Below are 21,164 nucleotides of genomic sequence, written 5' to 3' on the forward strand. Positions count from 1 at the left end.
ACCTTTAATAGCTGCACTGAAGAGTTTTGCTTTGTTTTGGTGGGGTGGGAAAAGCTGTGGCTAAAATTTCCTTTCCTACCCAAGGTCTTTTTGCATGTAGTCACTGTAGCTGCATACTGAAGAGAAACCTAAGAGCACTTGTGACTCTCAAAATACTGCAGATCATTTTTGCAAACAACAGCAACAACACTCGTAAGCAGCAGCCCTGTGTTTGTCTGTCTGTTTTTGTGTGAGTGCTTTAAGCAAACACAACGGCAGCAGTAAAACTCCCATTTCCAATAAGATGAATTGTGGGGAAATGTTTGCAAATGTTACACACTCCTGTTTCCTCTCTAGACGCTGCGAGAGTTATGGCTGGTGGCAAATTTATCAGAGTGTTTAAGGTGGCTTTAAAAGAGGGGTCATTGCTTGGAGTGTCTGCTGGCTTGGGATTGTGGGAGTTGAAGTGCAAACCATTTTTGAGGGCATTTGGGTTGGGCCACTTGGAAAAGAACAGTCTGAAATGTACACGGGGCTACAACCCCAGAAACTGAATTCATTCACTTGCACTTCAGTTGATTAGTCTACCGATTACACTGTGGTTTTTTTGGGGTGGGGGTGGAAATGTGGAAAAATAAGAGGAATAGGCTGAAGAGAAATAACTGAGGGAAGAAAGTGTTCTCCGTGCCCTCAGGTCAGTGGTAGCATAAGGGGTTTCCCTGCTTTTGAGTGCAGGGGCTAGAACACTACATGAAACTCTGTAAGTTTCCAAAATGCTGCTCTACACAGGTGTAGATGATCCCATATGTGCGATTGACCATGGGAGCAATTATTTTTGGAGCAAGAAGTTTTTAGGGATACGGCATAAATGTCAACAGCAGACCCCACATTGGAACATATATTCCTACCCAAGTGAGAGAGAGAAAGGGAATACCTGCTAACAGGGAGCTTCCTATTTGCAAATTCTTTCAGTACTTGTATTGAAAATGTTTTAATAATAATAGTAATTCTGCTGCCCAATTAACCAGGCATATCTTTATAGTTGTTTAAACATTACACACACTTCTGTCTCAGGTTAAACGTTAAAAGGTTTTCCACTACAGCCAACACTGGAACAAAGCAGAGAGTGTGTGTGTTTAAGCAAAATCTCCCATGAACCATGTTCATTTCTCGTTAATCCCCAGCCCAAGGAGCGTTTCACACATGCATGATGTCGACTTGATGCCGAGTGTGTCAGCTCACTCAGGAAAAAGCATCATTGACAAGGCGACATGAATATTCTACTTGGTGGTAACCAATTCACAAAAACAAGCCATCGCTTGATGTCGTAGTCATCAACTGATGAGGATGCATGAAGCCCAAGAAAAGACATACTTTTTCAACAGACTGGGAGATGCGGCTTCTGGCCATGGTGCTAGAATGGTTTTGAAATGGGACAGGAGTGGGTGGGAGTAATAACCCACCTTTATCAGAATATGTTACAGAAAACTTCGCGAAAGTTGCAGCTTTCTTAGCACGTTCTGAGCTTTATCAGGAATGTAGGATCAGGGCCTGGGCTGCCAGCCAATCATCGGAATCTCTGAAGATACTGAAAAATACCTCCCTGTTGGGGGCTCCATTTGCCACCTTCCCCCATTTCAATGGAGATGGAAATCCATTCGAAGGCCATTCAATGGGCTAGGGGGACTAGGTTCCAGAACAAACATTTTGAGACATGTGCGAAAACATCTGTTGCACTCCTTAGGCTCTGGGTTTGAAATACTGACCATTACAGTAATACAGACTTCATTTAATTTTTGAAGGAAAAGAAAATCAAGTTTGAGTTGGGGAAGGGCTGCGGATCAGTGGCAGATCTCCATGTCAAACATATGAAGGTTCATCTCCCCATGTTTCCAATGGAAGGATCTCTGGTAGCGAAGACTCCTGCCTGAAGCTTTGGAGAGCCGCTGGTTGCCAGAGTAGATGTGACTAAGCATGAGGAAGCTTCGTGTTTTGTTTTTTTCTGGAGGATGCGTGGTAAAACGGAAGAAGGAGGCAGGAGGGTGCGAGTGAGGAAGCATCATCAGTGGAGCATTGGGTGCAATTGATGGACTGATGGGTTTACGAAGCGAGATCCAGTTCAGTGGAAACGGCTGTTGCAGCTCATTCATGACCAGACAGCAGAGCTTTTCTTGCCATCTCATTCATCCCTTTCTGCTGGTAGAGAATTCTGACGGAGGGAGAGAAAGAGGACAGCTCCGTGCAGAACCCTGTCGCGGGCTGGGGGATCAGAAGATGCACAGGGAGGAAGGATGCAAAAAGAGCGGGGAGAGGAGAGTCCAGAGTGTTCTAATTCTGCCCCTCTGAAGGATTTCTTGCATAGCAGGAAAACAGCAGATTAAGGAGTAACCATTCATGGAATTCTTGAGCATTTGAAAGGATGCAATATCAAGGGGAGAGGAAGCTGGGTGTAGAGATTCGTGGGTGGGTATGGTTGCATGCGTGTTTTGCGCAGCCTTTAAAAACCTGCCAAAGACGCACACTGGCGGCTTCTGGTTGGAACTCAGCCAAATGTTCTCTTGTGGAGGAAGGCTGATAGCTCAGGGGCAGAGGGTATGCTTGCAGGAAGGAGAGGTCCAACCCCTGTCGCCTCCAGCAATAGGACCACGGGTCTTCCCCTCCCCCTTCTTTGGCAGGGAAATGGGGTGGGATTTTGATGGGCAATCTGGCCCACGCCCTTGCTGCTGCTGCTCCAGTCATAGTCTGATTCGTGGGGGGGGGGGGGGGGGACCCAAACTGCTAGTAGACTCTTCACAGATCTGCATTGTGTTTCGCTGGGTACAAAATCTGGATAAGACCTCTCTTGATGCCTCGGGAAGGCTGCTGTTAGTAAGGCTAGGGCAAGCCTGGATTAGATGGAGCAAAGGGCTGACTTTGTATAAGGCAGATTCCTATGTTCGTATGATGGATTCTTGGTTCCCTGTTCAGAAGCTCCAGAGATACTGTGACTTCCTCCGAAGCCTTTGAGAGAGGATCAGAGCCCAGTAGACCAATCCTATGCGTGTTTACTAAGCAGAAAGTCCAGGCGGTTTCAGTGGGACTTAATCCTGGGTAAATTGCATAGGACTGCAGCTTTAATTGCATAAAGGTTTTGGGACAGACAGACAGACAGACAGACAGGCGCGCACACACACACCTACAAACACACGCAGAGCGTTCTTAAGCTCATTGCAAGGTACAGATATTAATGCAAGAAGGGAAGTATTTTAAGTGCGAAAAGACCTCTGTAATGCTTGCTTATAACAGGCTTGCAGGATTGGTTGTCTGGGGGGGGGGTCACAACAGGTTTAAAAAATTAGTGGAGCGGAAATCGGGGAGGAGCAAAATTACTGGGTCTGCAGCAAGAAGGGGCAGAGTTAAGTTATTCATGTGCGCTGGCTGCTTCTCAGTGTCTTTTGTGGACAGGCAAGACTGAGCATGAAGGAATCTAAGCTTCTATTTATAGGGCTGTTCTGGGTATGTGCACACACAGGGGACAGGAAGTTTTATGTCGCAATTTAAGTACAAGGAGAAAACGGCAGGCTAAAAAGTCGACTAACCAGGTTGTGGAGTCCCTCGTCTTTGGATACTTTTCTAATTATTATTGCATGGGCATTAGGCTTTGTGGGTGGTTCGGGCAAGACTGTCCCAGTCTCTGTGAGGGACTAGGAGATGTTTTGACTCCCAAGAGGCTGACCACCAGAGGGCCCCCACCCCACATTTCAACAGGTTAACTTACATCTTCCGTGCCAAGAATTCGGCAACTGCACGCCCCCAAGATAAACAATTTCAATAGACACAGCTGCAATTCCCCTGGGGAGACAGTTGATGGGAATACAACTAGGACTGTGTTTACTCTGCGCTTTAAAAACAAATGGACGTCTAGATCCCACATCGAGAATAGCTGGGTGCTGTGCTAAGAAAAGCCGAATAAATGAGCAAAACTGCATTATGTGTGCTTATTTTGCATAATGTATTCCGCTTCTGCAATGGAGTCTTGTGCTCTCCTACCCTCCTCACGAGAAATTCCACTTAGCCCCACTCCGAGATATTTCGCCAGGTTTTCCAAGCTTATCTTTGCAGCCGTAATCGGCTAGGAATTGGCTTTCTTTCTGAGAACTGGGACTCCTGATGACCTGTGTCCTATGCCAAGTCCCTAGGTCTGTATGGACCAGTCGCAGCCCTCTAAGATCACCAGCCATACTGTGGCAGCAACCTGGAACTCTAAGCTCTATTCAATACCATCGGCTCAGCAGCAACGCGCCCCCCCTCCCCCAAACATATCCCACATCTTTATAGGTGATTAAAACAAAACAAAACAAAACAAAAAGACTACTTTTTTTCTTCCAACCCCAATTTCGTTTGCGTGATTTTTTCTTTTCTTTTTTTTTCTTTTATGTGAACAGACCCGTACAAAGATTTTATCTTCTTAATTAAAAAAAAAAATTATACATACTTATATATATATTTTTTTCTGTATATTAGCTTAAACTGGAGCTGTGTTTCTCCATGCGCCGGCCCCTGAACCTTCAAAACGGTACATCTGACATGCACCCAACCCATCGCATTAAAAAACGTTCCCCACGGCGTCTTGAATGAGGTAAGAGGTAAAGGGTTTTGTTTTTTTCCAACGGAAACCAAGTGACAGAGGAGAGAAAGAAAAGGAAGGGGAGAGTGGGGGGGGGGGACAAAGAAAAAGATTATCAATCTCCCCCCCCCACTCCCCCAATATTACAGTTGCAAAAAAAAAAAAAAAAAAGAGAGGGGGAGAAAGAGAGAGGGAGGATTGGCTGACAGATTACAAAGAGATGGATGTATCACAGAATTATGTGGCTCAGGCAAGAGTTCTGACCCATTAACAGCATTAAGTGCCAAAATAAGGGGATCACAGTCTGGTTTGCATTAAGGGCAGAAAACAAACAGGAAGAAGAAAGCGGGAAGCTGGTAGTCTTTTTTTTTTCCTCCTTAAAAAAAACAACAACACTTCTCCCAATCTGTAGAGCAACTGGGATCAGCAACTGGAAGTTCCAGGGCTGAATCCGGCCCCCGAAGCTCCAACTGCTGCCCCCTTGCCCCCTGCCAACCCAGAGGCAGGAGAGCTGTGTGAAAGGCCCTAGGTGGGTGGGTGGGTGTGGCTATGGCAATGGGAACTGGCTGGCAAGTCTGCTTTGGGGAGTGGGAGGGAAGCCTGGCCCTATCACTGCCACGCTCTGACCTCCCTCCTCAAAGCGATGCTCCTTTGAGACTATCTGCTGCCCAGGTCTTCAGAGGACTTGCCCATTTGCCGAACAACCAGGAACAGAGAAGCAGAATGCTAAAATGAAGAAGGAGGAGGAGGAGGAGGAAAAAAGGTCAAAATGGCAGACGGAGGCAAGACCCAGACCGGAAACCTGAGGCGCTCCTTTTTTGCGTTCCTCGCGCCAGCTTGGCCAATTCTTTTTTTCCAAAATCCGCCCAGGTTTCCAGCTGGGCTTCCTCCCACCTGGTTGTTGCCTCCTGAGGTGAAGGGGGCCTGGTTCTGCCCATGGCGTGAAGGGTTGGCTGGCACGACCACCCTGGGTGGTTAGGAGGTATAAGCACACACCAGAAGATGGGGTGATCCAACGCCCCTCTGAAAGGGGACGGGAACTAGATTGGATCAGGCAATGCTATCCCCATGTCCCTGCCCCAGAGAAGCCAGTTTGAAAGGCCTTTCCCCACAGCCCTGCCACCCTTCCCTGGACATGAGTTCACCTGTGCTACAGCAGCCCTGAAGGTTGAAGAGTGTACGGGCCGTGGGACGCTACGGGGCGGGGGAAATCTTTAAGTGGCGGGCAAAAAAACCCAAACACTTGGCACCTTCCCCCGTTCGGTTAGGAACCCTCCAGATCTGTTAATGCTAGTAGAGTGGCCTGTAGGTGTCTGGGTGGCGGAAAGAGCTCTGCTTCCTCTGCAGGGATGCCGTCCTTTCTCCTGTATTGATAAGTGCCATTTGCAAAACAAAACAAAACAAAACACCCCCCCAAAACGACGACGAATAAAGAGAAAGGGGGGGGGGGGAAAGGACTCAACCCTTACTTGGCTCTCTCGGAGGGCTGAGTGGCCGGGCTCCCGGGCTCGCCGCTTCCCCAGAGAGCAGAGCGCGTAAGGGAGGGCAGCAAGGTTATTATAGTGCAGCAAGAAGTGTACCGCCACGCGGCGCGGGAAAGCGTGTGCAAAAGAACGAGCAAGGGCCCTTCCGAAGCCCGGGGGGGGGGAACGTTGCATGCGGACTTTCAGCTTGGGGAGGGGCAGTGTAAGACTGGGCGGGGCCACGTTAGACCAGCCCACCTTGCCCAACATGGAGGTAGATTGGCTGAAGCCTAGGGCGGGGTGGGGTGGGGGTGAGTTTCAGGGGCAGGGAGGAAGGCAGAGGGGTGTCCTGGACCCCCCCCTCAGCACTGGAACGCAAAGCAGGCACCTCTTCGGTTCAGCCCTGCAGTGCGATTCGAAGCAAAATATAATAGATCTCTTATTCAATCACCTGTTTTTCCCACTAGGGGGAGGAGTGGAGAGGGGGAGCCTTTGCCTATTTCCAAAGTGCATTTGTCCTTCCCGTGCGGACCTTAAGCCTCAATTTGGGGTTTCTTTCTTGTCTTTCCTTAATCGCCTGTGTTTTGCCAAACCACCTGCAGCAAGGTCCCCTCCCCACCCGACCTCCAATAATTTAATAGGATTTCTCTCTGTCTCTCTCACTCTCTCTCTCGGCTCCTTTTCTTAACTTTTTTTTAAAAAAATCTTTTATTTCTTTTACAAAAAAAGTGCATTTTATATTTTAGCCTCCTGGGGAGGGTAACTAAATGCTAAGAGTTCTAAAAGAAAAAAAAGAAGAAGAAAAAGAATATAACAACCAAACACACTCTGACGTTTCCTGGGACTGTTATGTGCAAAAGAAACATATATATATTTATATATATTGGTAATCAAGTCCGTTTCAACGAGAGAGGTTTGATCAGGGCAAAAGAAGAGGTGCTGACTTGTTCCAGTGCTGTCAGGGGTGGGGGAACTGCTACTGAATGAGGAGAAGGGCAAAGAGGTGGGGTTTTTTTTTGGGGGGGGGGAGTAAAATATGGATTAATTTCCTTAACATTGTGTCAAAAATTTTAAGACAGATGTCTCACCCTGGAAAGACAGCTTTGGGAGAAAAGGGTATTGGAGGAAGAAAGATAAACAGGGGGTGAGTGAGAAACATATTGCCCACTTAATTTTTTTGTGTGTTTGTCTGCCTAGACAAAAAAAAAAAGTATTGGCTGCTGCACAAGTCTACCGTATAACGAAGGTTCTTTTGTTGTTGTTGTATAGTTTCGACCTTTTTTTTGGTGGCCCGACCCCCATCCACGATGCCTTGCCTCCCCTTCCGTGTGATTCACTGAAGCTGACGTGCAATATTTAGAAAAAACAAAACAAAAAAGAAAAATGAAAACAACAAAACAGAACAAAAAAAAAAAAAGAAAATCTGTTGTGTCCGAGGTGATGAGGTTGGGGGGGTGGGGGCCCCGCGGCCCAGAAGTCCAGACATCGCCCCAGTCCCAAACTGCCCCATCTCCCCAATTCTCCCACGCCACCCTGTCTGCCCCCCTTCCCCCCCTTAGACTTCCTGATCCTCGAAGACCTCGAGGAAGAGCGGGGGGAAGAGCTCCGTGGGGCATTCCACCTTCATGTGCAGGAAGCGGCTTGCGTGGCAAGCTCCAATCATGCGCAGGTCGGTCACCTTCATGAGGAGCTTGGGCCAGAAGTGGGGAATGTTGTGTTTGCGATAGTTGATGTAGTGTTCAAATGCCAGCAGGTATGTCTCTTGGCATTTCTCAATCTTGTCGACGCAGATCAGCCCGCTGCGGTCTGCAAAGGGGGGAACAGAGAGGGCGTGAGAAGGGGGCCCACGGCGCCAGGCCCTGCCTAGCCCAGCCTCCCCCTTCCCCACAGTGGCTCCCGAGATGTTGGTGGCAAGCAGCACACAAGCAGAGCATGAGCCCAGCAGCCTCCTCCCACTTGGGATCCCCAGCGCCTGGTATTCAGAGTGCATACGTGCCTCTGACAGCTATGTCGGCTTGTCCTCCACGAATGTCACCCCCTGGCTAAAGACGTTTGAGCTGCTGGCTCTCATGCCACCTTAGGGTCAATGAGCTCCAGAATTTTACTGCGCACTGTATGCTTGCTTTTGCCGGGCCTGAATCTGGCCCTGAGCTGGAAATTTCCACCCCGGCTCTGGATTCCAGTGTGGCTGCTTACAGGCAACTCAACAGCCAGCTCCTCCAGCCAAATCTCAGGTTAGGACCGCAAGTCCAAGGCAGCCAACCGGGTGCTTTTGTTTCTCAGTTTGATCCTTTTACATGGTTTTGTAGGCCTTGTGGTATTTTAGGCACTGTGATTTGCAGTTATTTTTATTGATCATAGTTTGTAGTTATAAACCGCATTGGCCAAGAGTGAATTTCTGTTTAATTATTATTTGCTGATGTTTCGCGAGTTAATTTTACTGTTCTAATAGATAACCGATTATTACTTTATTATTCAATATAAGTTGTTCCATTTTAAAGTTATGTTTTATTATGATTTTGTGGTATTGGTTCAGATCATTGTAAGGTATGCATTCTCTGTTGTATATTTTGTTGCTGCAACTGCCCTGTGTATAATAATATAGAAAGGCGGTATACAAATTACCATACTTTTCCGTGTATAAGGCTAGGTTTTTTAAAAAAAATTAAAATAAGGTTAAAAATCTGAGGGCGTTGTATACATGGATAATGCATATGCCCATTTTCTAAATGTGGGGTCCCCAAAAGTAGGGGGCGTCTTATACAAGGGGGCGTCTTATACCTGGAAAAATACGGTAAAAGTGAAATGAGACTGCCTGACCAACTGCAACCCTACATTCAAGCTGGCCGCTCAGTGCACCCCACCTGCAATGATCCTGATCCCACCTTCTGAACACCCACTGGCTCCAAGACCAATTTAATTGACCTCAGAGGTGGCTGAATTATGCTCCTCCTGGCAAGCCCATTGAGTGGTTATCATATTCTCTACTATAGCACCCCTTTCCTTGTCCCTCCATGCCTGCACTGACCTGCCCAATACCCAAATACACCCCGCTCAAAACACTGCATATGCCCTGCCAGCAGTGGCTCCGGCATCTATGTTCATAGGTGGGCCCAAGTCTATGCCTTTTAAGGGAAGGGCTCAGACAGCGGCAGAGGATGTGTTCTGCATGCAAAAAGGCCTTGGGGTTTCATCCCCAGCGTTTCTAGGCAGACGCCTGTCCAAAACCCTGCCCAGCTGCTGCGAGTCAACACAGACAAGAAGCGGGGAACCCTCCTGGGGCGGAAGCCCAGATTCCTACTGGACCAACCTTCTAGTCAAGCAGCAGGTGTGATCAAGGCAAAAAGGAGGTCTTGGCAAAGCAGGCATGCTCACCACTTCATATCCATACATGCAACACACACAGTCGCCTGCAGATTTTCACTCTCCTCCCTCCCACAGCCAGCAGTTAGTCTTGGGGTGGGGGTGGAGAAGCATTTCAACTTTTTCCCAAGCCTCACTGCCAGATCTTCATGGGGACTGCTGCTGCAGAAGGGAAGATTAACCCTTCCTTCCCCTTCTGCACTCACACAAACAGCACCATGTGCTGTAATTAGGCTTGGAGGAAACCTACTATTGGAGCAGACAGTAAGGGTTTCCCCCAAGTTTAACAGCAGCGGGGGGGGGGGGGGGGGTTTCAGTGGGTCACATGGCACAAGGAAGGCGTTAACCCTTCCCCCTCCAGCTGCAACCAGCTCCAATCCTCCCAAGCCCAGTGTAGCAATTCGGCTAAAAAAACCCCAAACCCTTCACTTGGAGTGGTTGAATGGGCTTCTTAAAAAGCCAAAATTCTATATTTTTGGCAGTGCTGCAGCATATGTGGAGGATTCATTCTTCCCACCCCAGCTGTGACCCCATCCAACAAACCCGCCAAAATTAGGCTTGAGAAAAGCCTCTGATCGGCTCCGAGAAAAGGCTCCCACCCCAGCCTGATGGCTGAGAGTGAGCAGATTGGGGGTGCTATGGGCCAGATGGGGTGGCCGCGTATATCCCGAATCCTGTACCTGAGGACATGAGCAGCACAGCCTGGAGCAGCGCCACTTCGGTGTCGTCCAGGTTGAAGGCAGAGAGGGACTTGCCCAGATCAAAGATGGCATCCGACACCACGCCCAGGCCGCCGTTCTTCAGCTGCTCCCGCTTGACGGCCATCTCGCCGCTTAGCGTCAGCGTCTCGCTCTCGGGGTCATAGCGCACAGCCGCCCGCAGCGACATGATCTCCATGCAGCAGCCCTTCAGAAGGATGATCTGGTCCTCACAAGGCAGCTGTGGGCAGGGAGAGGCCTGGCGGTCAGTGGCAGCTGGCTTACTAGGGCTGTGCTTCACAGAGAAGAGGGCCCTTAGCACTCCTTGCTCCAGACTCCATGGAGTTAGCATGTTTCCACTGCCCCCAACAAAGGAGCAAAGCGAGGAGGGTTTAGGAGGAGACAAGGAAAGGTGCACTAAGGAGAGATCATGGAAGGAGAAAGGCCAGAGTCTGGGCATGAATCAAAGCAGGGTGAGGAGCAGCGGGAAATCAGGAATCGCTTGGGAGAGGGCAAGAACTTGGCAGTTCTCTTCAAAAGCCATTTGTTTGAAGGAAGAAGAGTCTTGTGACACCTTAGTACACTTCCTGTGGCACAAGTTTTTATGGACTACAGTCCAAATCATCAGCTGCATGAAGAAGTATTCCAAGTTACAGGTTTATTATATGCATGCTTTGGGTGGGTGGGAATTGGAATGTACACAGCTATCCTGAAATGTTTCTTGAAACAAACTCCTACCTCTGAGAATGTTCATCATTTTGCAGCCATTAGTCACCCAATACATTACATGTAGCTTCACAGCCATTTTTTCCTTTTAGGGTTTTTACCTTCGTTAAGTGATCCCAGCTAACCAGGAATCACATAGTGGCCACAATGCCATCATGATGCTACACAACCAATCTGGTTTTTCTAGATGCTCGGCTTACATTACAGAGACCAAATCAAGCTATTTCAGAGTACCTAGACTGGTCACTTAGGTGATCCTAGCTAATCAGGAAGCCCATTCCAAGTCAATGCATTCCGAACCAACACTCTTCCTTTTCATTTTGATTTATGAAAGGTTGCTGAAAGAACAGAGCACCTTCTGACACTGACAGAGGCGGTCATGAAAATTGTCTGTCACTTTTGGTTTGGGCCTAACCGTCATCAGCACCTCAGCCTGACTGGACAAATCAGTAACAAGCTTGCTTGCACCCCATCATACCTCTCTATCTGCCCCTTAATATTTCCTTCTGGTGGCAAACCATGGAGATTATTATTATGGTGGGAGGAAGCAAGAAGCTAGCTCCACACCTGTGGCTTTCCCCTTACTAATCAGTGTAATGGGAAGACCTGTGATCTCTGCATGTTCGAGAGATTATCACCAAACTCCTTTCTCCCCAACCCTCTGATGGAATCTACCCACCCACCTCGCTTACCTCTGAAAACATGGGCAGTTTTTTGGCAAAATCCACCACACGGGTGATGGCGGGGGTGATGATCTTCGTAAACTCGCTGAACGCCTCCAAGTCCACTTTGTCCCCATCGGGCATGGAGGCCATCGGTGACTGACCGATATCTTCGGGCTGTGAGTGGGGCGAGAAGAGAGGCAGAATCATGACTCTGCAGAACAAAAGTTTGGGGCGAATCCACCTTCCAGTCTCAAAAACCACCAGAATCCGATTCTACTTTTGCAACAGGAAGAACTACGCGTTCTGAATCTTCTGTTGATGAGTGCTGCACGTGCAGCTTGCCAGGAACTAATGGGAAAAACACATTGAAACATGGCCTTCTTTTTAAGGCACATGGTACCATTAGGCAATTCCCTCTTGTTGAACTGTCCGTTCTGGTTCTGAAGGACGCACAACCCTGGCAACATAAAACTTTGCAAGGTAGACTTTAGCATATCAACAACCTGGCACCCATGGGCAACCACAGGGTCCCCTGCCCTGCTGAAATTAGATTTGAAAGAAGCATTCTATTGCATCCTCTAGAACAGGCTGTAATAGCGTGTGCTAGATTATGCTAGTGCCCAGAAAAGTTTCTCTGGGTTACAAATCTGTCCGTCAACACGAAAAAGCTCACTGCTGTATCTCACACCAAAACCCACAGTTTCCCACCAAGTTGCTGCTTCATTTTCAAAGTGAATAACCTTGATGTCTCTCACTGAGTCAGTGCACATTTCACTTTGGGGCTCTGTCAACAGTGCTGACAAGATCTGGAGCAAGCCACAGCCTCATGTGTTCAAGGTAGGGAAGCTCCAGGATTTCATCCAGCTCTCATTTTTAAGTGATTCACACTTCCAGGATGAGGAGGAGGATCAGAATGAAGCGATTTTTAAGGTTTCCGTGCTTCCCTAGATTTTGCAATGCAGTTCTTGGCTCAAAAGAAATACCAAAACGCACCCAGAAATGATTATTTTGCAGCGAAACACATACAAGCTGTGTGTTTTATGAAATGTGCATTCAAAAGTGAATTATAATACGGCTTTGTTTTCATTAATTTTTACGGGAAAGGAAGTTGCAAAAGGTTCATCAATTTCTAGTTTAAGCCAATCTCAAACTACTTTCCGGCATTGTTAAAGTTCAGTTTGGCTTCTCCTGCTTTGCAATCTGTTGTCTCTCTGCTGGGGGGACAGAGAAGAACTCCTCAAGTGGAAAATGGGGGTCTACGCTGGACAAAGACAAATTGTGTTCTGTCCCCATGAATATTTTCCTGATTTTCCCTAGTCCATGCAAGTACAGTCATACCTCAGGTTACAGACGCTTCGGGTTGCGTTTTTTCGGGTTACGGACCCACCAAAACCTGAAAGTACTGAAAAGGGTTACTTTTGGGTTTCGGCGGTCGTGCATGCGCAGAAGACCAAATCGCAACCTGTGCGTGCGCAGATGCACCGCTGCGGGTTGTGAACAAGCATCCTGCACGGATCACGTTCCCAACCCGAGCGTTCACTGTAAACTAAAAACACGCTCCACTTACTTGTATGGAGCGAGGGGGTAAAGAATGCAGTTGGGGAGGAGACAGAGTTGCTCCTGAACCTTAAGCGCCCGTTGTCACAAGGGCCTGCAAGCGTCTTCCCCTTGAAGGATTCCTCCAATTATCCTCTAGGACACCTGAAGTTCTGCTGCCCCTGCTGAGTGGCCTGTGTGCACCCCCTTTCTGGAGCAAGGCACCCCTTCTGTTTTTAATGCAGGACATTAATCCTCGTTAAGGGCATGCTAGAGCCTGTGACCCACCCGTGTGGGAGATGGGGAAACCTTTATGGAGTGTGGTTTTTTAAAACCAGTAAAAATGGTGTATTGGAACCCACCACACTTCTCTCCTGTTCTTCCTTTGCAGAACTTAAACGAGGTTTGCAGTTTGTTTCCCCCGTTCCTTAAGGGAATGCCTAAAACCGCACCTGTGTTGCTTTCAGACCATTGCCCAGCCTGAATTTCAAAACTGTAGCTTAATTTAGGAATGTGTCATTGCAAAGCTTAGGTGTGTGTGTGTTTGTGTGCGTGTTAATATTTTTATTGGTTTTCATTATAACAAGCATCTTATAACAATAAACGTTAAGAAATAAAAAAATAAAAATTTGAACAACTGTACCGTTTTGCATAATGTTTGTACATTCAATTCAGTACCAAAATACTGTATGGGATTTTTCCAATTCCCTGACTTCCCTCTACCCTTGTGTGCGTTTGGTGCTGGGGAGAAGAAGGACTAGGAGACAGAAATGTTTCTCCAAGAGCCACCCTGCCTGCCGGCCTCTGATTTCCTTTCTCCCCCTCCCCTCAAGCCCCACTTCCCTTGACCTCTATGTCCTGACCTGCCCTGGCACTAGCTGACTGTGGCCAGAAGAGGGCACCCCACACCAGCAATCCCTACTCGTGTGAGGCAAGGGGGAAGGGAGGGGGCTGGGTTGGGGGGTTTCCGGCCCATCTGCCCTTGGAGGGAGCTGAGAGGTCACAGCTGTGTCCCTTTGCTCAATCACTTTAACCCTTCAAAGGTCCCTCTGTAGGGCCTGAATCATTTGCTAAAGCTGTGGGAGGAGGAGAAACCTTTATTTAATTAAAACTATTGAGATCTTGGATTTTATTGCCATATGTTTTGACTTCCGAGCTTACTACCAGTGCTAAGTCTAAGCATGGGTTAGAATCTCACCACATTAAAAAAAAAAAGGGGGTCAAATTTAATGCATATGGCAGTCTGGAAAAGGAAACAGATACGTTTTGTTCAGAGTGGGCACCACCAATGTTAAGCAGTTTTAAATCCAATCAATTTCAATTAGAGGGTTTAGCACATGCCTACATATATCATTCTGAAATAGAAGGGGCTTCAAAACTGTTTATCGGAAATTTGACTGGAGTGTGCACCACTGTGTATGGTTTTATACTACAGATAAACAGTCGTACCTTGGAAGTCAAACAGAATCTGTTCCGGAAGTCCGTCCAACTTCTGAAACATCCGACTTCCAAAGTGCGGCTTCTGATTGGCTGCAGGAAGCTTCTGCAGCCAGCTGGAAGCTGCAGAAGCCCTATTGGACATTTGGCTTCCTAGAGAACGTTTGAAAACCAGAACACTCACTTCCGGTTTTCGATCATTCGAGAGCCGAAACGTTAGACTCCCAAGGCGTTTGGGAGCCGAGGTATGACTGTATATCTGCACACATATTTGTGTGTGTGTGCGCGTGTGTGTGTGTATTGACCTGCTGAAGGGAAATAACCCTGGGCACCAAAAAATTAGCTCAAATAAAAATACAGGCTATTAAACAATTTTAAAAGAGGTTTAAAAGTAAAAAGTTTAAAATACATGTATTACTGCAATTCTGTACGCTCTCTCTTAGAAGACACCCTCTTAGGAGGGGGGCTTACGTCTGAACAGACATGCCTAGGGTTGCACTGCAAAACTGCGTTTTAAACAAAAATAGTAATCTGGGGTGATGAACTGGTAAAGGTAAAGGTACCCCTGCCCGTACGGGCCAGTCGTGTCCGACTCTAGGGTTGTGCGCCCATCTCACTTAAGAGGCCGGGGGCCAGCGCTGTCCGGAGACACTTCCGGGTCACGTGGCCAGCGTGACGAAGCTGCTCTGGCAAGCCAGCACCAGCGCAGCACACGGAAACGCTGTTTACCTTCCCGCTATAAAGCGGTACCTATTTATCTACTTGCACTCAGGGGTGATTTCGAACTGCTAGGTGGGCAGGAGCTGGGACCAAAAGACGGGAGCTCACCACGCCGCGGGGATTCGAACCGCCGACCATGCGATCGGCAAGCCCTAGGCACTGAGGTTTTACCCACAGCACCACCCGTGAACTGGTACTTCAGGGTAAAAATGCCACTGTCTGGCTCTTGTGGGCCTATTGAATGTTAATCAAAGTGTGGTTTTTAAAAAAGGAAGGGGGAAATTATATGATACTATGTGGCTGCAAGACAGCAAAATTCAGTTGTGAATAAAGCCTAGTTGAAATAATAATAATAATAATAATAATAATAATAATAATAATAATAGGAAAAGGGAAACCTGCTTCTCTGCCCTATTAATAGGAGACCACACATTTGAACGATCCAGCATTCATTTATTTTTGTAAGCATGTAAGAAAAGGCCAGGCTAGACCCTTCTTCCTGGCATGCTAGATCTCTATGCACAGGGATTTATTATTATTACTTTAGGTACGAAGGAGAGTGCAGCGTGTGTTCTTTATATTCTGCTGGAAGCCGCTCAGAGTGGCTGGGGCAACCCAGGCAGATGGGTGGGGGTACAAGCAATAACTAATAATAGTAATACTAATAGTAATAATTTTTGTAACCTGGAAGACTGCATGGAAGTTGGTGTTTTCTCAAAAACATCTTGACTTTGGTTATAGTGTTATGTCCAAACCCAGGCTTGCGAAGCTTGTGCTTTGTCTGGAGCGAGACAAACCATAAGCCTGGGTTCGGATGTAATACGAACTCAAACCATGGCTTGGTCCCAGTAGCATTGCAGCAGCATCACCAAAGCAGGGAAAGCTGCAGGGTTCCTCATGAAGCGCAAAGCCACGGTTTAGCGGTATATGCAAAGTATGCCACTGTAGCAAATGACAAGCCGGGTAGAACGCGAGCATACCTTGGGCCAGATGTGTGCTTCCAGCTTGTGTTAAACCATTTGCGTAGCATAAAAGTGTGCATTTGTTTCCACAGGATTAGGAAGACATGCAGGAGAAGTGGCCCGTACGCATGGCTAGCTCCCTAGGTAGTAACCATGCTGCTTCCTGTTCTCTACAGAAACTAGCTTACGCATGGTAGAATAAGAACAAAACCCAAAGTAAAGGAAAGTGTTAAGCAAAGCTACGTGGACTTTGCATGCACACACAGACACGTTACCCAGCCCTGATGCAAAACAAGATATACCTGTTGTTATCTGCTCATTTGGCACCCTTTATCCTGCCCGATTTTCACAATGTCTGTGAGCGAGCACACAAAGGTTGGGGGAAAGATATGGACGCTCAGAAACCGGGGAAGAAGAGCCAGGAAATGTTAATCCAAAAAGAAAGCAAGGAATAATAAGAAGAGATTGTGTGGGATCCTGCTCCAGATCAGTTCTGACAAATACATGCAACCCCTGGTTAAGGCTCTGCCTGCCGCACCCGCCTCCACCATTTACCAGGAATTTCCGCTTCTGCTTCCAGTGGCTGCCTTGGGCGTTGGTGCTGCGGTGCGCCTCCGTGGCGATGTGGATCAGCTCCCACTCCTCCGTGGTTGGCTCCGGCCTGTGCTGAAGGGATTTCATCATCTCTTCCTTGCGCCGCCTCTCCCGGTTCTCTTCAATCAGCTTCCGCTTGGCTACCCTCTTGGAGTCATCCAGCACCACTAGGGGGCGCGAAGAATGGAGAGGCATGAGTGGGCAGTGGGGCCTCACACACAGCCAATCAGAACTCTGTGAGGCGCCCGTCGCATCCTGCAGCCCACTAACCAATGCGCTGAATGGCCTCACAAGAAGCCATTTGATTGGCCGGCTCCTGTGACAGCCTACGGAATTCTGAGGCCGCTTACTCCGGCCCGTGGGGTTCTCATGCCGCAACAATGGCCCCAATTACATTGGGATTAATAGATGGTCCCACACAACTCTATGTTGGAACAAGCAGCATGCCCCCTCCCTGCCCCCACATCCTTGGCTACATTTATTTCCGTGATGGGATCCCCGGTTGCAACCGCTCCCTCCCTCGTCTTCCCCAACCCTCGCATCCCTCCATAGCGGGCGCAACGCCCTTACAGTCCATGGCCATGCCAACGGCAATGCACTTCTTGAATCGGCAAAGCTGGCACTGGTTGCGGGTGATCTTGTCGATGACGCAGGAGGCATCGTACTTGCAGGAGTATGTCGGGTGCAGATTCTTCTGGATGGTCCGCCGGAAAAAGCCCTGCAGAGGGGAAGAGCGGAATCAGAACCAGGCAGTCCTGAGAAGGAAGGAGCGTCTTCCGTTTTCCAAGCCACCCACGCGGGTCTTGTTTTCTAACCAACTGGGTACAGCCCTATTGGCACTTCCAACGTGACTCCTGCCCATTCTAACCACCAACGCCAAGCGTATTAGGGCTTGCATCTTAGAAATACAGGTCCATCAGGCAAATGGGTGACTTTCTATTGCGGAAGTTGAGGTGGTGCGCTCCCATGTTCTAATCTAATCTGTGGTTCTAATCTACAAGTCCTGGGGCTGCCCCAAAGGCCTCCCATTCATCAACATGGGGCACAACTGACAAGGATGTTTTCCACCCCCTATTGTGCTCTCATACTGCTCCCATTCATTTCTGTCTAGGTGTATGTTGGAGAACGTCTCAGCAGGTTGTGCCTCATGGGTTGGATCTGCTAGCTCTCTCTCTATACAGTGGTACCTCGGGTTAAGTACTTAATTTGTTCTCGAGGTCCGTTCTTAACCTGAAACTGTTCTTATCCTGAAGCACCACTTTGGCTAATGGGGCCTCCTGCTGCCACCGGAGCACGATTTCTATTCTCATCCTGAAGCAAAGTTCTTAACCTGAGGTACTATTTCTGGGTTAGCGGAGTCTGTAACCTGAAGCGTATGTAACTTGAGGTCCCACTGTACAACCTTTAATGACGACTCAAAGCTGCTGCTGGTTTTTCAACTTCTTTCAAAGCCAGGAGCACCCCATCTTGTACTCCGGCCTGCACCCAGGGCTGGCAATCTGAGGTAGTCAGTAGATTCTGGGGTAAGAATCAGGGGCAGCTCAAATCTCCGCCGTTTGAATGTTCCGCTTCAGGAACAGAGAGGTCTTGAGCTGTCTCTGCCGGTTTTTACTGCACATGCATGCCTTTCCTTTTCTCTTTTTGTTTAGTTTTGTTGTCCTCTCTTTCTCTCCTCTCTCTCAAAGAAGAATGTGGGGGGGGGCAGGGGGACTGCTTCTGGCAAGAGACCCACTTTAGGTCAGGGCGCAGCAGTTTGTTGGTCACGTTCCACCAATTGGAAACTATTGCACTCAACTGTTTCCAAGCTATTTCCTGTCTGCCTGGGTTCAATAGTGGAAGTGAGCTGGGGAGAAAGGATTTAAAGCAGCCGAGTTGAGGGGGAGGTTTTAACCCCGCCCTCCAATGAACACTCATTTGCACACTGGGAAACCCAGACAGATGGGTGGGGTATAAATAATAGAATTAATTATTATTATTATTATTATTTATTATTATTATTATTATTATTACATACAGGCATGTGGGAGTGATTTATTCATTTGCTAAACACACACTTACTGTACTTAAGTTTGGTCCTAAAATGTGTCCTCCCTCATTAGGGGCCCAGCATGACTGGTTATCCAGCCATGCTGTTATATTAACGCCAGACTCTTCTACCCTGCCACTAGGGCCCTTTTAAGACCCCCCCTCCCAGTGCCCAGTGACCTTAGATCACCCAGGAAGGCTCACCATGTGCCGAGAACATGAGAGGAGGGGGGCATTGGAATGAGGGGTGCCTCTTTGCAAACAGTACCCAGTGCCTAACTAAGTCATAATCAGCACCACAAAACTGACGTTAATACAGTGCAATAAAACAAATCTCTTGCCTGGGAAAACCACATGTTGCGCTGGGAAATCTCAAGATCAGCACTCAAAAGTAATGCCTGGAAGTCAATACTACAGAAGAAACAGTACTCTCCCCCCCCCCTCTCTTTTTGGCACAACCTCCTTCAATTTCTTAGCGTGGATTCTATTTTCCCGTTCTCTTTGCTGTTTCCTTCCTCCATATGCTGCTCCTTTTCTCACAAGTTCTTTTGCCAACTGGAGTTGACACTCCCACAAGGTATATACAGCAAAGCGGCCACCTCAGTTCATAGATACCATTAAGGGCAGCTGAGTGAGACGTGCACGTATTTCATTAAATTAAGCTACACTCGTAACCTGGCTTTCTTCCAACGAGCTCAAGCTAGCAAGCATGACTCTCCCCTACATAGACACATATGTTGCCTTCTCACCAACCAATGGTGAGGTGGGTCAGGCTGAGAGGGTATGACTGATCCAATGTCACCCATTGCGCACTGTGGATTGGGAGGAGGGGGAGACATTGAGCCGGTGTCTTCACAGACCTAGCACAGCACGCTAACCACTACACCACACTGGCTTTACACAGGATCTGACCCTTGAGGCACACAATCCACTAGAAAGTTCTGCTGTACAAAAAACAAAATAAATGGCAGCATTCTTGCCCACCGCAATGAGGCTTGCGCAAAAGGATGCCATGGTGAGTTGCATTTATGGGATGTGGCGTGCCATTTGAATTTTCCCAAAACTGCTGGGTTGTTCTTAACCAGGCCCTCCTGCAGCCAATCGAAAGTCGCATCAGACATTCGCGTTCCAAAGAACGTTTGCAAACTAGAACACTCACTTCCGGGTTTGTGGCATTCGGGAGCCAAAACATTCGACTCGCAAAGCGTTCGGGATCCAAGGTACGACTGTACTGACTTGCAGACACTTTGGGCAGAAAAGTTTATCACGACTGTGTCCTATGCAGCCCCAAGCATGCTAGTGACATACGGTCATTACTGTGGTGTGGTGGCAGCTAGGTAGTTGGCCCTAGACCTAGGAGATGCGGGCTCAAACACCTACACATCTATAAAATGCACAGGGCAAAAATCATTACCTGCCAGCTTAACCTGGCCCCACTCCAAGTCCCTTGAAGAAAGAGCACAACAGAGGCGGTGAAAAGAATCCTGGGGGAGGGTGATGGCAGTGGGGGAGGCTGACTGATCAGTAAGGTAAATGTGGAACAGAAGAAGAGCCAACAATTTAAGAAATGTAACCAGAGACCACAGAAAATATTAATTTGTCTAGCTCCCATCACTGTAAAAATCTGGCTTTATCCATTCCACACTGCAGTTTGCCAAGACATATCAATTCCTTTTTCACTCTCTAGTTTATCCTTCTATATATCTCAGTGAAGCTTGGCCCAGAAATTCTGAGCGACTGCTGCTCACACATTTGGCTCAAACCTTCCGCACCCTTCCCCTGCCTCACTTAGCACCAGGCTCACCCGCAGCCTTCCTCTGGCCCCTGCTGCAAAAAGGACCAAAATGCTTCCCACCAGTCGCAGCACCCAAAAACCCCAAGCCCTGGGCAGTGCCGTCCTTGGCAGCTGCCTGGGGTCATGCAGAGGCACCAAGTCAAAGGAGAGAATTCCCCCTCTAGTGAGCCGCTCGGGCCAGATGGCCTTCCCATGTTTCCATTACCTTGCAGCCTTCACAGGTAATACATCGGTAGTGGTACCCCGTGGCTTTGTCTCCACATACAACGCACTGCTCATCTTTGTCCAAGTAGCTAGGGATGTACCCTGGAGGAGAAAACAAGAATGGAGAGATCAGGGCTGGAAGGGGGAATACAGAACTGGGACACACCAGACTTCAATGGGCCTGCCCACCCTTACTCTCTTTCACTGGTCATCATTACCTGCTGGCTAGACCCATATCACCTCTGAAACGCAAAGGGGCCATATCGCAATTTTATATCTTTAAAAGCAACACACTTTACTAGCCACTCGCAGCTCTCAAAGTCGCCTCCCTTTTAGAAACACAAGCAACACAACCAAGCTGCACAAAACCACAAGGTTAACACACTACAAG

General features: G+C 48.1%; 1 protein-coding gene across 2 annotated transcripts in view; it reads right to left on the reverse strand.

Moving 5' to 3' along the window:
* Positions 1-212: 212 nt before the first annotated feature.
* The window catches only part of THRA (thyroid hormone receptor alpha), a 117,080-nt gene continuing 96,128 nt past the window's right edge, over positions 213-21,164 (reverse strand). For both annotated transcript variants that reach the window (XM_083408740.1, XM_083408741.1), the window contains exons 4-9: positions 20,775-20,875; positions 17,320-17,467; positions 16,711-16,916; positions 11,528-11,674; positions 10,092-10,350; positions 213-7,854 (exon numbers count right to left, since the gene is read on the reverse strand). In XM_083408740.1, the coding sequence (XP_083264866.1) occupies positions 7,604-7,854; positions 10,092-10,350; positions 11,528-11,674; positions 16,711-16,916; positions 17,320-17,467; positions 20,775-20,875 (1,112 nt within the window). In that variant the 3' untranslated portion in view covers positions 213-7,603. The remainder of the gene's footprint in view (positions 7,855-10,091; positions 10,351-11,527; positions 11,675-16,710; positions 16,917-17,319; positions 17,468-20,774; positions 20,876-21,164) is intronic.

This window comes from Podarcis tiliguerta (genome assembly GCF_965153285.1).
Source record: "Podarcis tiliguerta genome assembly, chromosome: 13".
NCBI lineage: Eukaryota > Metazoa > Chordata > Lepidosauria > Squamata > Lacertidae > Podarcis > Podarcis tiliguerta.